Raw genomic sequence first — 19,663 nt, 5'->3', positions numbered from 1 at the left:
ATATATTACGGTTATCTTAATTTTAATTCAATAAACAAACTACCTATTATTATAATATAGAAATACTATAGAAATAAATGTGTTCTTTAATATATCTATTATTCAATGTTAACAATTATCTTCTACTCAATAATTTAATATTAGTGTTTAAAAGTAAAAAAAAAAAAATTATTACCATGTTTCAGTTTGAAAAGACAATAACTACCAATTATATTTAATCATCAATAGAACAAACTGAATAAACCAATAAAATAAATCAAAATAAATTAATAAATAAAACCTTTACGCGGTTATTCATATTCCTCAAAGCATCAAACAAAATGAAAACTCATCTAAATGAATTATGTAATACTCCCTACAATTTTAAACAAACATTGAACATTTATAGGTATATTTAAAGTTTAGATTTATAATACAATGATTAAGCATATACGCATTTTAAAACATTTTTAAGATACCTCATTTGATGTTTGATAAATTAAAAAAAAAAAATTAAACACATGTGCGCGCTTAACCATCATTCTATTAGATGGCTTTCCTTTGTGTGAGATTTTATTTGACGTTTACGTCAAACATCAGTCACAAAAAAAATACGTATAGGAAATGATTGGAGAATAATCTGTAGTCCCCCTCCCTTTCCAGTGATCCATTCATACGAAAGCTTTTCTAGACAGATCATTTTTTACATCAAATCTAACCAATTTAGAAAACTCGATCTATTTAACAAGTTTCTTTCATAATCGGGTACATCTTGATTATGAAATAAACAATTTCAAAAGTTTTCCAACAATAACTATAAAAGTATAAATTAACAATAATGTTTCAATGTATTCTTGTTAACGTTATTAATTAAATAAATAAACGTTATGTTCAACTTGCCAAGACTTGTGAAATAGTTTGGTATTTTCTAAAAGTAAAAAATGATGTTCCGAAATTGCACGCTTAAAACAAACTTAGTGCTTCTGTTTTGACATTTATAAGGCATCTCGATATTTATGAATATTAGGCATTTGGGCTATGGGCCAAGAAAATGTTCAATGTAGCTTACAAAGTTGATTTTACGCATTTAATCATTATAGTAATCTACTTTATAATTTCATCAAATTAATATAAAATATTAACATTTTGATAAGACGTTATAAGTGCCTAATATTGCTGTTTATGTTAATTTTAATTGAAAATCTATTTTTACTTAACAAATGACTTATCAAGATATTAATTATTATCTCACAAAAACCTACATAAATATTAAATAGAATCTAAAATAAGTATTTAAATGTTTAAAATAAATTTAACATTATATTTCATAATAGAGAAAATAGTAATGTTTATGCATTTTTGTGTACGGTTAGTAATTAATATGTAATATGTTATTTTAATCTGTATAATATCGTAATAATAATCACATTCAAGACAAACTCGTAAACAACATAGCGTGATTTAAAAAAAAGATATAAATCATAATTTGTAATTTAAAGGGAAATATTTAATGACTTGTAAATAATTTGAATAGTAGAACCATTATGTTTATCGACGAATAAAGATATCTGAATATTCTTACATAGGAAGCGATTATTTATAAACATTTTAATGCTTAACGCAATTGGTTTTGGGGATCAATTAATCGAGCCATTATGCATTAGCATTAAAATTTTCAGTGAAACAAATTAAATTAATAAGATTAAAATAATGTCTTAACACTTAATAGATTAATAACTAAAGAACATGAATAAATTGATAAAATTATATTGTTTCAAATTTAAATTTAAACACAAATGCTTTTAATGACTATATTATTGATTCAATTATTATAATTTAATCAAAAAAATGTGTTTAACTATAAAACAGTAGATATTATTTTTTAATTTACCTACTAACTTATAATATCTGAAATAAAATATACTTAGGTAGGTTTTTAAGTATGTATAAAAAAAAAAATGGTAAAATATAGAAAAAATTAATAAAATGTAGATATTTTAGCTATACATTTTCAATAATCCTTATAACTGTAAAATAATGCTTGTAAAATAAAAAAAATTGTAAAACCAACAATATGAACATAATTAATATTTTATCACTTCTCTGCGCCGAATTCTAAAATTCTATATAGAACGAAATTTAACAATGATATTAAACAAATATGAAAATTTAAATTTTAAATATATTGATACAATTTGTAATTTTAAATTTAGTATTAAAAACTTTAAATATTGTCTCAAGTTTAGAATAATATTATATTTATTAATATATTATTCTAACTATAGATATGTTTATATATTGAAAATCTTTTTTAATTTTTTTTCTATATTAATATTACAAGTATGAAGATGATAATGCAAACAATCACGTAAATTGATCTCTGTTCAGAATCGTCTTTTATATTATACGATAAAAGTCTCGTCCAAAATTTAATATGTTAGTATACCCAACCTCTATGCCCTACACATAACAGTGAACTCAGAAACAAGTGAAGAATTTCTTGTATTAGGTATATTATAATAGTATATTCTCTGTAGAATATTGAACGTAATTTAATACATCTTCTACTGAAAGTTTATCATAACATAAAAGTAGTTCAATGTATTTTTTTATACATTTTAAGACTCTGTGTAAAAACATTTGTAAAAGTTCAATTCCTTGCCATCATATATACTTAAAAACTACATTTTTTGAATTATCTAGTTCAAGTTATAAAATAATTATCTTGTCATTAAAATTACCCAAAACAACAATATACTTTAAATACCAACTTTTGTAAAGTATCAGTTGTACTTAAAATTTCCATTTGACTAGAAAACAAAAACATTAAAAATAAGTATCTTAATAAAATTGAATACATTTGGCTCAGTTTGAGTTCGTTAAATTTGAAAAATATTCGGTTTGTCTAGTTAAACTCTAGGTTTGTAACATAAACATAAACATATATTATACACACACCATTTCTATTATATTAATATATACATTTATATAACTGACTAACTAAATTGAATACTGTACACTACCGAGACGATAGACGAGAATTTGTTTTCGGAGGCAGATTGTGCTTTTTCAAGCACATACTTGGAGCGTTAATGCTACTAAACGATGAATAGGTACTGTAACGTCGTTGCAGAGTATCAAATATGCTCGGCGGAGTGTGTGACGGCTGATGAGTCAGATGTATGATATTCTGCATCACTACTATAGTGATCGTGTACGATATACACAAAGTAAATAGATGAGGGGGACGAGTTATCGTAGAAATAGCACTAAAGTCGTGACAAACTTGTAAAACAACAAACGTAAAGATCCTTATCCTCGTGTTTGAGAGGACGTCGTCCAGGCTCCTCCCCTGACCTAACCCCTAGACTCTAGGGGGTGTGATATGTCCGTATAACGATCTGAATTTCAAAACAATCGAATTCAATATTATAGCGAATCGGTCCATTGTTAAAGATATAAAGATAAAATTGTTCGGGTCCCTGAACGTCGGATTTTTTTGATATTTTTAACTTGGAAGCGATTTATGAAAATTTTGAAATCTACAAGTTTAAAACGATCGCGATCGGTTTCAAAATTCAAATTTAAAATGTAAAACGGTTTCAGGACGAAAAATAGCTACATGTCACCGTGCATTAGCGAGACGGAGTTGTCGCGCGCGGATATGCACTATACGGCCACACGGTAATTAGGTGCTTATGGTCATTAGTATAGGTAATTGTACGCATTATCGCATTACACGTACGCCACGGTGTACGGTATATACCTAAGTATACCTACTCCGAATCAATGCGATGGAGGTCGGATAATGTACTCGCCGAGGCCATGTGTGTCGGAACCGCCTGAAAACGGACGGGATTTTTTTTAATTTATCCGTTACCGAGTATGAGACTTTACGCACAAGGTACGCCGCCTTTACTACACCTCGTCGCACGACGACATCGCAATTAATTAATTTAACACGTCTGGCCGACGATAACGCACACGACCGTGGCCAACGGTCCTCGTACGATAATATCGTCCAATGTGTGCGTGTGTGAGCGCCTCCTAATCGCTGACCCGCAGCAGCAGCGCCTCTTTCCACCGCACCGGGTCATCATTATAGACGTTAGGTTTTCCGCCCGTTCGCTTCCGGCCCGCCCTCCTCTGCCACGCGTTAGTACGGCGGTATGCGTGTACCGACGTGCGCGCCGCCAAGACATAACAACGACGACAATTATTATTATCACTATTATTATCATCGCTAAAATTTTTATTATTATTATTATTATTATTACTGTTGTTGTTGGGTTTACAGCGGCGGCGGCGGTTATTTCGACATAGAGCGGATGAAGTTACCCCCATGATGCCCGTTATGCTGATCCAGCACCACTTATTGGCCGCTGACGTATTCGAGTGCTTTACCGTTCGGATGACGGTATCTCATTCACCGGCACACCGGGCAATGCGCTACTACCGTATCTGGATATACACGTGCAACACCGTGCTCATGGTGTGCGTCGTGTGCTTCGTGGTGATCGCCTACCAGCTGGTGGTGGCCGACCAGCGGCGGCACCTGGTGCCCGGCCTGGACCTGTGCCATCCCAGCCTGCTGTACGTGTACGCCGCGCTCTTCGTCCAGTGCACCGTGCTGCAGATCGTCGGCTTCCTGGGCGCCCGGTCGCTCAGCGAGCGGCTGCTCAACGTCTACTGGCTGCTGCTGCTCGGCCTGCTGGTCGGCGACGCCGTGCTGGGCGTCTACTGGGTGTACAGGTACGACAAAATGGTGGCCCGGCTGAAACCGGCGCTCCGGGACCGGTTGGCCGCGGACTACGGCCACGACAGGCGGTTCACGGCCGTCTGGGACGACCTGCAGCGCGACCACGAGTGTTGCGGCGTCAACGGGCCGCCGGACTTCTTCAACGTCACCGTGCAACTGGGCGGTGAGTGCTTCTTGTTCGCCCTAATATATCAATACTATTGTTGTTGTATATCCGTGTAATGTTATAATATTACATCGTTACCGCATACGTCCGCCCCGGGACCGCGCCGGTCTGACGGGTATATTTTATATGCGCCTGTGTATATATGCTACACCGCGGTTCGGGGGTGGGGGGGGAGATGGGATATTAAGTGTGGCCACAGCGGTGTCCGGCTGCGGGGGGACGCGGTCCACCGGGTGTAGCTGCGAACCGTGTGCAGAGTACCTCGGCTGATGATCTGTGCGCGCGACTGTAAGTCCAGGGCTTCGGGGGCAATTCGTCCACGGCCCGCCAGTGAAAAAAATTGACACATTTTATAGGTATACGTGTACGACTACGCGAACATAAATTTTAAATACAGTCAATACAGTCGACAGTTCAAATACTTCCAAATCGACGATTAACACAACACGTGACACATAAGAAATCCGATAAGAAATCCGACGAAAAGTGATTTAAGATTTTTATAGTGTTTCAGCGGTCTAATGATTTTGAAGTGATGAAGACGATTTTTCGACGTCAAAAAAATAAAACTTTAAAGAAATAAATTATTCGCTGATTTCAATCCTTTTAATTTGAACAATAATATACTATTATTATACAACTTGTGACTACCTATATGTTTATATTTTTGTTATACTTTTATAAAAAAATGCACAACGAGTAATTCAAAGGAGTAATACCTTAAAATAGATCCTAATAATCAGTAATTATCACTAATCAATTTTAAATTTTATTTCAACTATATTATTTATACACTAAATCGTTAGATCGTAAATAATATTTAGTGACTGAATATATTAAGGTCGTACTCATCGAAAAAATTAATTTATAGATACTCGTATAAAATAACAAGAATACGACGTTTTAAATTGTTTTATCTCATTTTAACTAGGTATAATTATAAAACATATCTTAACATGTAGGAACCATCAAAATTGGCCACCCTTAAAATAATGCCCTCTAGTGACCACATGAACCTCCCCCAATTTTGAACTACGCGCAATAATATGGATCGACATACAGTCACAACATATTTATATTTTTTATTTACTACTTTAGATTGACATTGTAAATTTTCAATACTATGGTTAGTTAATATAATTTTTATATGACACCGAACTTTTTTTCATGTTATGATTTAATTTTGTTTTGTGGGAGGCACATAATATCTATATAATATATATATATACATAGATATACAAAAAATCGACATCGTCATCGTCTGTTCGTGCCCACACCCACAAGCCATTATAGGACTTGCCTCATTGGGTCACACAAAGTTTACAAATTATTATTATTTTATTATTATGCGTACGTAGGCCGTAAAGGAGTGTGTGTATAAATAAACTTATTTTTCACGTTTGAAAATAAATTGTTAGGACGATGTATTATTTACACCTGATAAAATATTCTTGACTCCAAAATTTCAAATACAATTTTAACCCAAGTACGCCGCAATAAAATATATTCGTACGCATATATTATACAATTACGAACGATTTTCAACGCTATCAATTGTGTATGTATACATTTTAAATACATATTGTGTGGTATACTGGTGAGTACCTACCATTAACCGTTTACTTAGACTGATGCCATCTATTCACACGACCTGCTCTTCTTCCAGCAAATATTTTTAGTTGTAAGTTATTTTTACGAAAATACACCGAAACGCACACAAATCGATATCGATATATGATAGAAGTTACGATAATGATACACATTTAAACATTTTAAGTCTAATCTTAGCAACTACTCTACTTTACATGGTATTAGCATTATATAATAATAAATTTATTTTCTATATTAATCTAAGTTACATATAAGTAATTTAAATTTATTATTATAAGCATATTATTTAACTATATGGTTTATTACTAAGAATTAATGATTGCTGAGCAGTGACTCGTTATGTTTAATTTACATACCAAAATGAACAATAATTGCGATCTTTAGAAATCTTAAATCCGATATCACTATATTATATTTGTAGGTATAGCGAAGTTAGTTTAATGATATTTACATAAACAATTGTATCTCTAATTTAAAAAGTAAAATATTAGCTATGCATAATGCATATAGATACAAAATAATATAATTTTTATTTATTCTACTACTTTTAAAATAGTAAAAACAAAATGATGAAAAAATGTATGACACATTTTCAAAAACCTAAATTCTGTAAGAGATTTATGGTTCTAAACCTCGTTAGAAATTCTAGTTAAGCTACGTTATTAATTACAATGTCTCTTGTGTTATAAATGGTTACCGGAATATACAGGCTTAATTATTCAGCATTTATTGCATACAGCCTTATAATAGACCTATATCTTCGAACTTTCTCAACGGCTGTAAGTCATAATCGTTGACCCACTATTTAGAATACAACTATATTGTATTCAATGTACACTTTCCATGATAATTAATTTTATTTTTTATACATAAAACTTGAAAAGCATAGGCGTATTACAAGAGAGTCCTTCTAATATGATAATATAACAATAACAAATGTATTCATATACCTACATAAAATAATTTTATTACCTATATGTTTAATAATATAAGAGGTAACTAGTTTAATGAATAAATATGCATTTTTATTCAATATTTACTTTGAAAAAATTAACACTAATTAAGAACCTCATTAGTTAATACAATGCCTGGTTTTAAAAGTTTTTTATTTTATTTTGTTTAATTTAAGTATTAGGTATATGTACTTAAAAATCTAAATTTATTAAAACTTTCAAAGATGTATATTAATATTGTCATACGTAAGTTAACTACTCATCAACAAAAAAATTTAATTTAATATATTGAAGTAAATTTATATTGTAGATGACAATTACAACGAAGATTAAACTGTTTTAAAATGTCTCTAAATTAGTTGTTTGTATAATTTAAATGAATATAAATTATATAAATAAATTATATTAATTAGGTTATTAAATATTTTTTATTTGTGTTAAACATTCAAAATACATCATAGAATTGTTTAAGTTATTAAAATATTATATTATTTTAATTTATTTTTTAACAAAATTGAGTATTAATCAAAGGACAGTCAGAAGAAAATAAAAATTATCGAGCATATTTTTGTGATATGTTTTTGAATATATTATGGTGTATATCATAAAATCGAAACATTATTTGGTTATAATAAATTATAGCATCTCCCCCCCCCACCATACACATAAATTCATTCTACGCCAACATTGATAATAATATTATGTAAAAAGAAATGAAAGCTAAAATAGCACTAGATAGTAATATATCAGAAGAAGTAATAGTTATGGTAGTTTCTATATAAGCAGATGCTCAAAATCAGAAAAAAATAACAATTTCTAATAAAATCTTCTAAAAATAATAACTTTACCTATAAAAAATAAAATAAAATAGTTTTTAGATATTTCTACTTGCATAATACATTTATTTTAATAATAATTTTGAAAATAACTAAATTTTATTATACCTAATTCAAAATTTCAGCAGTTAATTAAACAAGACTTTTTTTAAGTTTTGAATAAAAGGTAATATAACATGAATAAATAAATAAGTATGTATTGTATTAAATGTCATAAAAATTGTATTAGTAAAAATAAAATTACTAATTTTAAAATCCTAACTATGTAAAAATGTACCACTAATCAGCGTCCGTTTATTATTAAAACATATTATCATTGAAAATCGAGTACTTTTCTATAAGTTTATTTTTTTCTAAATTGTATCAAAATAACAAAAAATCAATACAAATTATGGCTATTTAGAAGGGTCCAAATGAATATTTTAAGACAAAACCTTCAAACTTTTACCCGAAAAACAGATGCAGATTTAAATTTTAAATCAATACAATATATACACATCATTCATAAAATATGAAAATAAAATATTTTTTTAGAAAAAATTTAGTTTAAATTATTGTATCAATCCATCAATTAAAAATCGCGAAATTCAATAAAAATTACAAAATGTCTAGGAAGAAATACCATTTAAAGAGCGTTAACCAAACTTGATTACCATATACGAGTAGAACTGAGCTTTAATTTGTTTAAACTAATATATTATAAGTACATTATATAATAGTTTAGTTAGTATATTAGGTAACTACAACAGTATTTATATTAAAATTATTAATAAGTAAGTTGGACTTAAAACAAAAACACAGTGCATATAGTTAATTCTAAATAGACGTGTGTAAAGTTATAGAAAAAATGCAAACATCATCATGCATCTTCGTAAAAAATACAGTATGATAATTTATATAAATACAATGATAATCAACGATTATCTAGCGTTTTGTTTAAAACGAAATCATTGATACGTCCAGATATCACTAGCCTCCATCTATGTGTAGGAAAAAATTAAATATTAATTATAAATCGGCACGAGAAAAATTCAGAAAAATTACTGTCATGTACTTTTTTTTTACCATAGTACCTATGCTATTGTCATTGAATTAAAATTTTAAAATAAACATATGATTCTTCTTACCACTAAAAAAACACTTATTAGATAAGTTAAATAAAGTTATATAAAAAAAAAAACCAAAACAAAATTGTGAAACTAATACATAAATATACTATAAATTATAAGAAAATTATATATATAATGATCAATATAATACAACATCTATATTTAAAAAAATAATTTTAATACAAAAAGAACTTTTATCACATTAATAATGATGATACATACAAGAAATTATTTTTTGGTATTAATCTAATAACAGACCAACCAGTATTTCTTCAAAAAACCAACATTTTATACCTGAAATTATTTTATAATTAATTATAAGTTGAAACTAATTTTTCAAACTAATAGGTAACATATATAAAAATATTTAAAATATGATAATATATGTACAAATTATAGTTAAAAATAACTGAATTATGGTTATAAATTAAATAAATGTATATACATAACATTTAAAAAGATTAAATTGTATTTCTTGTGTAGGTAATAGTAATACGCACTGCTTAAAATTATGGAAGTTTTATAGTTCCAACTTACTAGAAAACAAATAACTAAAAACTTAGTGGAAATATTTTAAATTATATACTAATTTTAAAAATATTATAAACTATAAATTATAATATATCTATAGATACCATACATTATACGTAGATAACACAATTATTTATAGTTATAATATATTTAGTATTAGTTAAAATTATAATTTTTTTTTTTTATTATTTTTGTTTCAATATAAATAGCCTAGAGATTTTGACAATTATTGTAAATAGGTATCAATGTCATAAAAAAATAAATATAAAAATTATCCACGTTATTGCATTTACTAAAATATATGTTTTCCACTAAGTATAAATTTTATAACAAACATTCAAATGTGAGATAGATACCATTTAATTTATGCTTAATAAAAGTGCATTACCAATATACAAACCGTACATATTTCGAAAAAAGACAATTATTATCAATTATTTATTATTATATTTTGTCAACAATCAAATATTTGAAGTATATAATTTTATTGAAAGCGAACAGTGATAAAATAAATAGATAAATTAATTATATTTCGAGCAAAAAGCAAATAGAGAATTGACAATTGAAACAACTTTAGTAGTACAGTCCCCGCTGTTTCCCATAATGCATATTTACTGTTTAAGTAAAGTGAAGTTTTGGAAATATACACATGAGTTTGGTCAACTTTAATTTAATGAGGAGGTATAATTTAACGTACATTTGTCGCAAACCTTGGTCCTATTTAGAAGATAATTTCGCGGTGTTTAAATCATAATATCTTGTATATTATATTTTATTAATTTTTGTAACCAGCATAATACAATAAAAAGTATATAAATTATTATATCATGAATAAAATATCATCGTTCTAACAATTAGTTGAACAAAAATAAAATATTTTTCTTATTACTTTCTAGTTGAACACTTTGTCGATTACACGACAGTGCTACCGGATAGCTGCTGCTACCATAAGCCAGAAGCAGTGGCATCAGCATTCCGAAGGGATTACTGGCAGCCACAAACAACAACTACTGCTATATTGACCACGGTCCAAGCGGAAGAGCACGACAACATGGAAGAGATGCCAATGAAGTGTCGGCTGCCTTCGTACCGGTACTACTATCCCGGATGTGAACGAGCGCTGATGGCGTGGATACGTAGAAGTGCCGACGTCTTGTTCGTCCTCGGTTACTGTGTCATATCATTTTTGAAACTGTGTTTTCTAGGCATTCTGAGGTAAACTGGATCTAGACGAGTATTTTAGTACTTTATTCTGTAAGGCTTTAGACAACTTTTACACCCGTAACATTAATGATTAAACAAGGATATCCTGAATATTGATGAATATCGTCAGCCTTATTTATATATACGAATAGGCAGTACGTACCTACATATATACAATATACATTATTCATCACACTTCTCTACAAACACAACATCTTATTCAATATCTAAGTTGTATTTGTTTCTTTTGTATTTAAATGAGCAGATTGACCTATTGAGTTTTCTAACAATGCGGTCGCTACCATTGATTTTGAGATACAGATACAAAATAAATTCAATATAATACACAGTCTAACCACTCTAACCTATTATACTTACGAATAAACAGCTTGATAAATATGTTATAAGAATATTTATAAATATTTTTTTTATTTGCACTGAGTTATTGATTATTAATTAGTCAATATAATCAAAACATTTTTTAATGATACTTTATAAAATAAAATATAGGTAATCATATATAAGTCGAAGACACGTATTGAAATTAATACGTACATTTTATTATGATTAGAAATATTCTGTAAGTAATTGATTCTAGAAAGAATTTCAAAAATACAAAAATGAATTTCTAATAAAATCTTAGTCATTTTTTTTTTTATTTCATGATTAAAATCCTTATTTTTACAGGTATGAAATTCGAGAAATGATACAAAAAATAAAAATACTTCATGGAGATACAGCTCGACTAGAATTAGTCAATGTACCCCAACAAGCTACAGGGAAGTTGTTACAAAAAGTTGAACATAATGGTAGCGTAGTACGTGTATCTACTCCTATGAGACAAGACACTCAAATAGGTAAGAACGATATTTCTAAGAGCCTATTATATCTATGTGTACTTTACAAAAATAAAAAATATTTTTTTATCGATAATTCTCAAACTAGAATATCAGATACAGCATACATAATAAATAATAATACATCGTTAAAGGAGTACATTTTAATTTTTTTTTAATTTAATATTATAAATATAACGTCAATTAGAGCTATTTTAAACTTAACAAAAATAAAGTCATTGAACTTTAACTTTGAAGTGCAACTACCCAAAATTATAATACAAGATTAAATAAATCAAAAGAAACTTTAATACATTTTAATTTTAATTTCAGAAGGAAGTTTAGATGGAGTGAAACCACTTCTAAAAGGTCGTTCGATAGAAGCGACATTCAGGGTAAAGTCCTCGAACACGGACGGCAATGAATCAGACACTAATAGCCACAGTGCGTTATTATTGTGTGATGACAAGCGATTGACAGGCTCATCTAGTAAGAGTAACTACGAACTTCACGAGTTAAAAGATGTAAATCGACTACTAACCACCAGACACAAGAATCAAATATGACTACGAAGATGCGTGGCCGCTTGGTTCCGAGTGATTGACAGTAACCAAAAATTCCCATTGTTGGCGACACCAAAACCGCATAAAAGTTATTAAACGAAAAATAAAAAATAAAAACAAAAAATATTATTAAAATTGGAAGATGCATTTTTTACGTGATACCTACATTATAATTTATTCAAAAAAAAAAAAAACGAAAAAGAATACTATAAAAATAGATTTCAAAATAAAAACTAAAAATAGTATAAAAAATAAAATTATAATTTGTCATTATACAAGTACATACCTAAACAAATAATTTGAAACATCGAAATGGTTAATTAACTAATAAACTGTTAGGCATAAATGTGATTGGAGTAGACTACATGGTGCTACATGTCAATAAATTGATTAAGTGTAACAATAATAATTAATAAAAGAAATGTATAATGATTAAAAATCAACTTATAAAAACACATTTGTGGTTATGTTGAATTAATTTTATGAATCATCCAATGGTTGTATTCGAAGGATTTGCATTACCTCGATATTTTTTTTTATAGATACCTATTTCAAATTTAATATTTTTTTCTTCAAATTCTATTGCATTATTAATTGAACCCTTTCATTCTGCCTTAACTTTTTGTGTTAGTGACATTTATAGTAATATTTTTAAAAAAAAGTCAAATTTTGTAAGTAAAATATAATTTGGTACTCCTTCAATAAATTGTATAAATATAAATTATAGTAATACATGTTATTTCAAAATATTACACTAAAGATTGAGCGATTCAAACTTCTATATTTAATTTAAAATTTTAACTAAATAATAAATAACAATTTTTCTGCAATCTATTTCCAACATAAAGTGATTTTATTTAATGATATTTTACATTTATTTATTCATTTATTTTTTGTAAGTTTGGAAATCTTAATATAATAAAATTATGAAAAATATTGCTAGCAAAACAGATTATCAATAGGGATTGAACTATTTATTCAAGCGTCTAAAGAGGTATAAGTATAGTGTTATTTTAGTACCTACATCTTAAAAGGAAAACATCTTACATAATTGTTATTAACTATATGAATTTATATACACAATTTGATATAATAACAAATAATTATATACTCTCATTAAACCTTGAATGTATTTGAATCATATTAATACAGTTTTAAGTTTTTACAAACTTCTGGTGACAAGTTTATTTTATATTTTAATTAAATTAAATTCTATTTGTCTTACTTTCAATTAAGCTATTCATAAATGCTTATGGTATACAGTCACCCAATGAATCTACTTAGATAATATATTATAATCTCATATGAGATAACTTAAAAAAAGATCTATGAACTCGATAGAAGTTTAATTCGAGTAGCTCAAAGCGGATACCTCGATATATATACAAAAATGTTTAAATAACAATTTTGAAATAATTAACTACCAAGTTAAAAAAAAAAAGATTTTACTTCCAGCAAAAATATGATTAGGTACTTACTTTTAAATGTCAATGAACAATGAACTATAAAGCATTCTTTATGGTAATGAGTATATAATGAACTCAAAACTTTATTTTGCAGTCAAATTTATATAAGTACTTAAAAACTAAACCTAATTTCCTTATTATTATAACTATTTGATTGTTGAAAATCTAAAACAAGATCATTACAACCTACTTATTTCTAATTTAATATAAAATAGTTATACTTCTTATCTTAAATTTTTAGTTTTCCAATGGAACTAAATTTTATAATACTGTTAATTCTAATATTATGTATAGCCTATTTTCTTGTGTCATGGACTTGTCGCTTCCCAATTGTCTTTAATACAATCATGAAAATGTATGCAAAAGTTTGACTGTACTAGCAAACCGTGGTTAGGTATGTTTTATTTGTTATTACTTAATTAAAAATAAAATGTTAAAATGTTTGTTGTACAATAAATGTTGTAAACTTTGTACTATTATTTTTTAAGCATTCCTAGAGCTATTATAATTATTATTAATATTATTATTAAAATAATGATTTATCAATATTGTTTTTAATCATATTCTAAAATACCTATCCTTATTTTCCTATCATATTATAATATTATCATATAATTCTACTAATGTTGACACATAAATAGTAGTTAATAAATATTAAATAGTATTATAAATATTTATTTTAAACAAATTTCAAATTACCAAATTTAATTATTTGTATGTATTTAAACTTATAATTACCAATTAATAAAGTTATAACTTATAAATTTTAACTTACCTTTAAATCTTCATCAACTTGAAGCACATAGTCAACATTACTACCACCAATTACTACCTAGATCTCAAAACAATAATAATAATTTATAGTTTTAAAATATCAACCAAAAGTTAAAAGTTTAATATACGTACAGGAGAATTTCTTGATTTTTTTAGACTCTTTTTTACTTCAAAAATTGATTTTGAAGTAGAAGACAATTTTGAATAATACTCCAATGCAATTTTACTTCCAATCAAAGAATTATTCTTCAATAAAGAAATGTCTAAAAAAAAATAATAATCATGAAAAAATAAAATATAAAACTTAGGTACTTAATTGAATAGCTTATTTTATATTTTTACTAGTTTCCATAGAAAGTCCTTTTGTCAGTCGACTAACTTCACTCAGAACAAAAGGAGTAATATTTTTTCCCACTATTCCTTGTTTTTCACACATCTGACGAGCATTTTCTATTGCTTTGTCAATTTCTGTTTCTTTAAAAAGTTAAATCATGTTATTTGTTAATCATATTGTATTATTGTACCGTATTTACATAGGTATACAATTATTTATAATGCAAGGTATAGTTACTTTTTATTTTCTCTTCTAGTATTGGAACGGCTAACAAAACACCAGATCCCGTATTTTGACATTGTTCTAACAGGCCAGCTGCTTCATAGGGTGAAGTTACATTACATACAGACTGATATCCGCTTAATTTAGTATAAAATGCAGGAAATTCCCCATTTGAATCATATGAAGCAACGCAAACACCCACAGTTTCCTTTAATTTAAATAGTTGATTAGTGGAATATATTTTTATAATAACTATTCCAAAATGACACCAAGTACATAAATACTTACTAGATATTCCAAAGTTCTTCCTATATCAAGTATAGATTTTATACCAGCAGATACTACCATTATTGCACATCTGGACAACTCAAATAAATCAGCACTTATATCTAAGGAATTTTGACCATCTATATGAACTCCACCAATTCCACCTGAATATAATAAAAATTAATTAATTAATGGTAATACATTTTTAAACTTTTTTCAACGTTATTTGTAATATGTATATATTAGATACATATTACCTAATTTTCAGGTAAATAGATTAGGTGAGTACATACCAGTAATAAAGAATTTTAAGCCCAAAGCATTAGCAATAACCAATGTGCCGGATACTGTAGTTCCCCCATTTAAACCCTATAATTATAGTTAAAACATTACAAATCAGTAATTAGACTTTAATTTAATTAAAAATATCATAGGAGTATTTCAAAATATAAATAGGAAAATATTTTGAGATTTACTTGGCTGAGCACAAAAGGAAAATCTCTTCGAGAAACTTTGATTGTTTTTTTCTCAGCTGGCATGCCAAGAACATTAATCTGTTCTGGACACATACCGGCCTTAACTCTGCCATTAATTATACCAATTGTAGCTGGAATAATATTCTAGACAGAAAAAATTTAAAATATAAATTATAAAATAGACAGTAGACTATATTATTATAAGATATACTATTACTGTAAAGATATATTATACTTATATTATGTTATAATAATTACATGTGATTTTATGATGTGTTCCATTTCTAAAGCAGTCTCTACATTTTTTGGATATGGTAATCCATGTGTAATAAGAGCTGATTCCAATGCAATTACTGGTTTTCGGTTATTCAGAGCGTTTTTAACTTCGGGTGTAATATCTATAGAACTTCTAGAAAAATAGCGGCACACATACTTGAAATTTCCCTTCATAATGAAGCGTGGGTGGTGTGCACTATTATGATTACGCTGAATATTGCAACTTATATTATAATTTGAATGTGAGCAACATAAATTTAAAATTAGTAGGTAGATATAAACAAAATGTAGTGTTTTGGTAGGTATAATCACTAAGTATTGGTAAGGCGTGTAGAGGTTTGGTACAAAGATAAAACACTTATGAGAACATTCAACTGTTTATTATATTTTACGGAGTAATAACGTTATAATATTATTTAATTAATTCAATAAGCATCCAATGGATTGACCTTTGTAGTCTCTGTACACGGTTAGATAAGTTGCGTATACAGTTAATTATTAGTATACAAGTATTACACAGCAGTGGTAGGAAAATAGATTAACCAATGTTAATAAAAAACGATATAAACATAGAACCTACATAGATTAGTGGTTTAACCTACTATAATAAAAAAAATCAGTAGGTACCTAATCGTTGCTTATCGCTAATATTCCATAGTGATATTATTATGTTGTTATACATAATTTTTATTTCCTACAAATTGTATTAAGTACCCATTCAATTACAATTTATGGCTATTTCAATATTTACTACTAATATATTTAATAAGTACGTCGATGGACGATAATAAATTTAAATACATCAAACACAATACTAGTTATATTTATATACCAACATTAATAAATATTATTAATTTACCTATCGTTATGTTGTTCCAAAAAACCGGGAAAGTAAAATAACGTTTTATATATTTCCTTTAGTAAGTGTTGGTTATACCTCGGACGCCCAAGGCGTAATCAGAAATTTTTAAAAGGGAGTTATTTGAATTTAATATTCAAATACAACTTGGAGAGGGGCTCAGTGTTCACACATCCATCATGAAGCTATACGGTCAGATTAATAAATCAAAAAATATACTTAACTTTTGAATATTTCTTTGAACAAAATATATAATGTACCTACCTATTGAATAATATTAAATTTAAATGAAAAAATTATAATAATATTTATATTAATGTAATACAAACGACTTTCTCTTGTCAAAACATTGGGCTTCCGGCGCCCAATGTTTATCGATAAAACCTGAATCATTTTTAACATGTAGTTTTATATAAGGGGGGCTCCGGGCTCTTTTTAACACCAAAAACCAGGGGCGGCGGTTAGAGAGGGCCAGGGTAGGAAAGCCCCCACCGACATTTGAATTTGCCCCTCCATTGCCTCCCTATAATTTTATGTTAAAAATATGTAAGTAAATAAAGAATTGTTTATCATTACTTATATACAAAATAGTATTAATTACTTTAAAGAGCTTTTAGACTTAAGCTATATTATTTTAAGTTTGACTGTAATATTTAAATTTACTCTTTTTCCACATTTAGAATCAAATATACTTAATAGAGTTAATACTGACGGCACACTTTCTAAAATCTCATACATTAAAAAATAAAAAGTTATGTATTGTTACACAGGAACAAATAAAAAAAACGGAAGAAATTTGAAGTGTTACTGTAGTAAATTTGTGATAATAATAAACTAGGTACCTATATTTTTTGATTATTTATTTAGAAATATTACATATTACACCCAAAACAATTTTAGTAGTACTTTTCTGAAAATATGGTATAAACAAATTAATGGGTGATCGAGTAGTCATACATAAATGCCGCATTAGAAAAAAATTTCGCCTGGTAAAAAATATCTGGCTCCGCCACTACCCAAAACACCCCCTCTGGCTACGCACTTGATATGTATGATGTATCTATATATTGTTATAGGCATTTGTTGTATTTTATTATATAACTATATTGGTTCTATTTGCTATTAATATTAATAATTCCATAGACAGCAAATATAATTCTACGATAGTACCATCGTACGAGTTTACTGAACAGTAGCCAGTAGGTGATATAGACATTACAATTTACGACGGTCAGTCTCGGACGGTATGGTCTCGAGCAGTAGAGCGTACATTTGTATTATTTATATTTATTCATTTATACCTGTAAGTCGTATAAATAGGCAAGAGCTTCAAAAATTCTAATTTAAATAGCAGTGGAATGTTTCTACGATTAATAATAGTATAGATAGTACTATTTACATTAATCTAAAAAAGCGAAAACCGTTTAATTACAATCACCCTTGTTATTTTACATATGAAAAAATTATTTTTAAGTTTTTCCACTGAGCGTAAATTTTTTAATCTAAGTTTATAGAAAGAAAATTAAAATCTCATACTTCGTCAATTGAATAGACAAATATTTGGTTAACATTTTAGGATCTACGATTAGGGACCTATTCGTTTTTGAATACCTACAAGCTACAACAAAGTACCAAAATCTATTTTCCGACTGGACATTTGTAATTAATAAGATCGTTATTGACGTTGTTGTGTACCTATATTGTAAGATTTGTATAATCGTGTTATATTCCTATGTGTTTTTAATATGGTACGTACCTATTGAGTTACTAGTAAATTCTGTATAAAGATAAATACCTATTATATGGTTATATGGCTTTATACTTATTTTTTTTTTATTACTTATACTTCAAATAAATTATCGACTTGCTCATTGATCAGACAAATGATAACTAACCACAACCACCAAAGCTAGCTGAATAGAAGAATATAATTAATATTTTGAATATTTATTACATTACCTATAATCTAAATTATATTATTTAATTGAACATTACATTCTTACCATTACAACTTAAAGTCAACTACACTCAATAGTCTTAATGTATTTATTTGTGCACCCTAATTTTTATACATGCAAAAGTATGACCAAGTTTAAGGGGAAATGAGTGTGCACACAAATGAGGAATATGATGCATCTGTAGAGGATTAAATAATTTCTCGGTTCACCGTATTTATCGAAATAGGTAAATCGCGTCCCCGAAAAAATAGTCACGTGTGTCACAGTGTACGTGATTAAGTACATTTTGTGTTCTAGGAAATTTGAAAAATATAAGCTAAGTTATATGTGTATAAGTTTGAAAAGTTAGGGAACAAAAAGTATGGCAATTATGGATAAATATACATAAATTATTTAGGTACCTACCTACAAGAAAAAAAATAAAAGAATTACAAGATAAATATAAGATAATTTTTTTATACCTAGATTTTGTGCAAGTAAGTATA

At 27.9% G+C, this 19,663-nt stretch overlaps 2 protein-coding genes across 6 annotated transcripts in view; one reads left to right on the top strand and one right to left on the bottom strand.

Annotated features, from left to right (window-relative positions):
• LOC113549186 overlaps nt 1-14,469 on the top strand; it is a 67,425-nt gene extending 52,956 nt beyond the window's left edge. Inside the window, exons 2-5 of the mRNA XM_026950372.1 lie at nt 4,277-4,901; nt 10,841-11,159; nt 11,835-12,004; nt 12,317-14,469. Of these exons, the coding sequence (XP_026806173.1) occupies nt 4,322-4,901; nt 10,841-11,159; nt 11,835-12,004; nt 12,317-12,549 (1,302 nt within the window). The 5' untranslated portion in view covers nt 4,277-4,321 and the 3' untranslated portion in view covers nt 12,550-14,469. The remainder of the gene's footprint in view (nt 1-4,276; nt 4,902-10,840; nt 11,160-11,834; nt 12,005-12,316) is intronic.
• Nucleotides 1-16,724, bottom strand: part of LOC113549185 (pseudouridine-metabolizing bifunctional protein C1861.05) — a 193,171-nt gene extending 176,447 nt beyond the window's left edge. For all 5 annotated transcript variants that reach the window (XR_003404914.1, XR_003404913.1, XM_026950371.1 and 2 more), the window contains exons 1-8: nt 16,344-16,724; nt 16,086-16,229; nt 15,903-15,978; nt 15,631-15,773; nt 15,358-15,550; nt 15,129-15,260; nt 14,919-15,049; nt 14,788-14,844 (exon numbers count right to left, since the gene is read on the bottom strand). Coding sequence is in view for 3 of the 5 variants with exons in the window: in XM_026950371.1 (XP_026806172.1) it covers nt 14,788-14,844; nt 14,919-15,049; nt 15,129-15,260; nt 15,358-15,550; nt 15,631-15,773; nt 15,903-15,978; nt 16,086-16,229; nt 16,344-16,535 (1,068 nt within the window). In the remaining 2 variants the exon portion in view is untranslated. The remainder of the gene's footprint in view (nt 1-14,787; nt 14,845-14,918; nt 15,050-15,128; nt 15,261-15,357; nt 15,551-15,630; nt 15,774-15,902; nt 15,979-16,085; nt 16,230-16,343) is intronic.
• Between the last annotated feature and the right edge of the window lie 2,939 nt (nt 16,725-19,663).

The sequence above is a fragment of the Rhopalosiphum maidis genome, chromosome 4, assembly GCF_003676215.2.
Source record: "Rhopalosiphum maidis isolate BTI-1 chromosome 4, ASM367621v3, whole genome shotgun sequence".
Lineage (NCBI taxonomy): Eukaryota > Metazoa > Arthropoda > Insecta > Hemiptera > Aphididae > Rhopalosiphum > Rhopalosiphum maidis.
The sequence above is the reverse complement of the archived record's forward strand: the minus strand, read 5'-3'. Positions and strand labels throughout refer to the sequence as shown.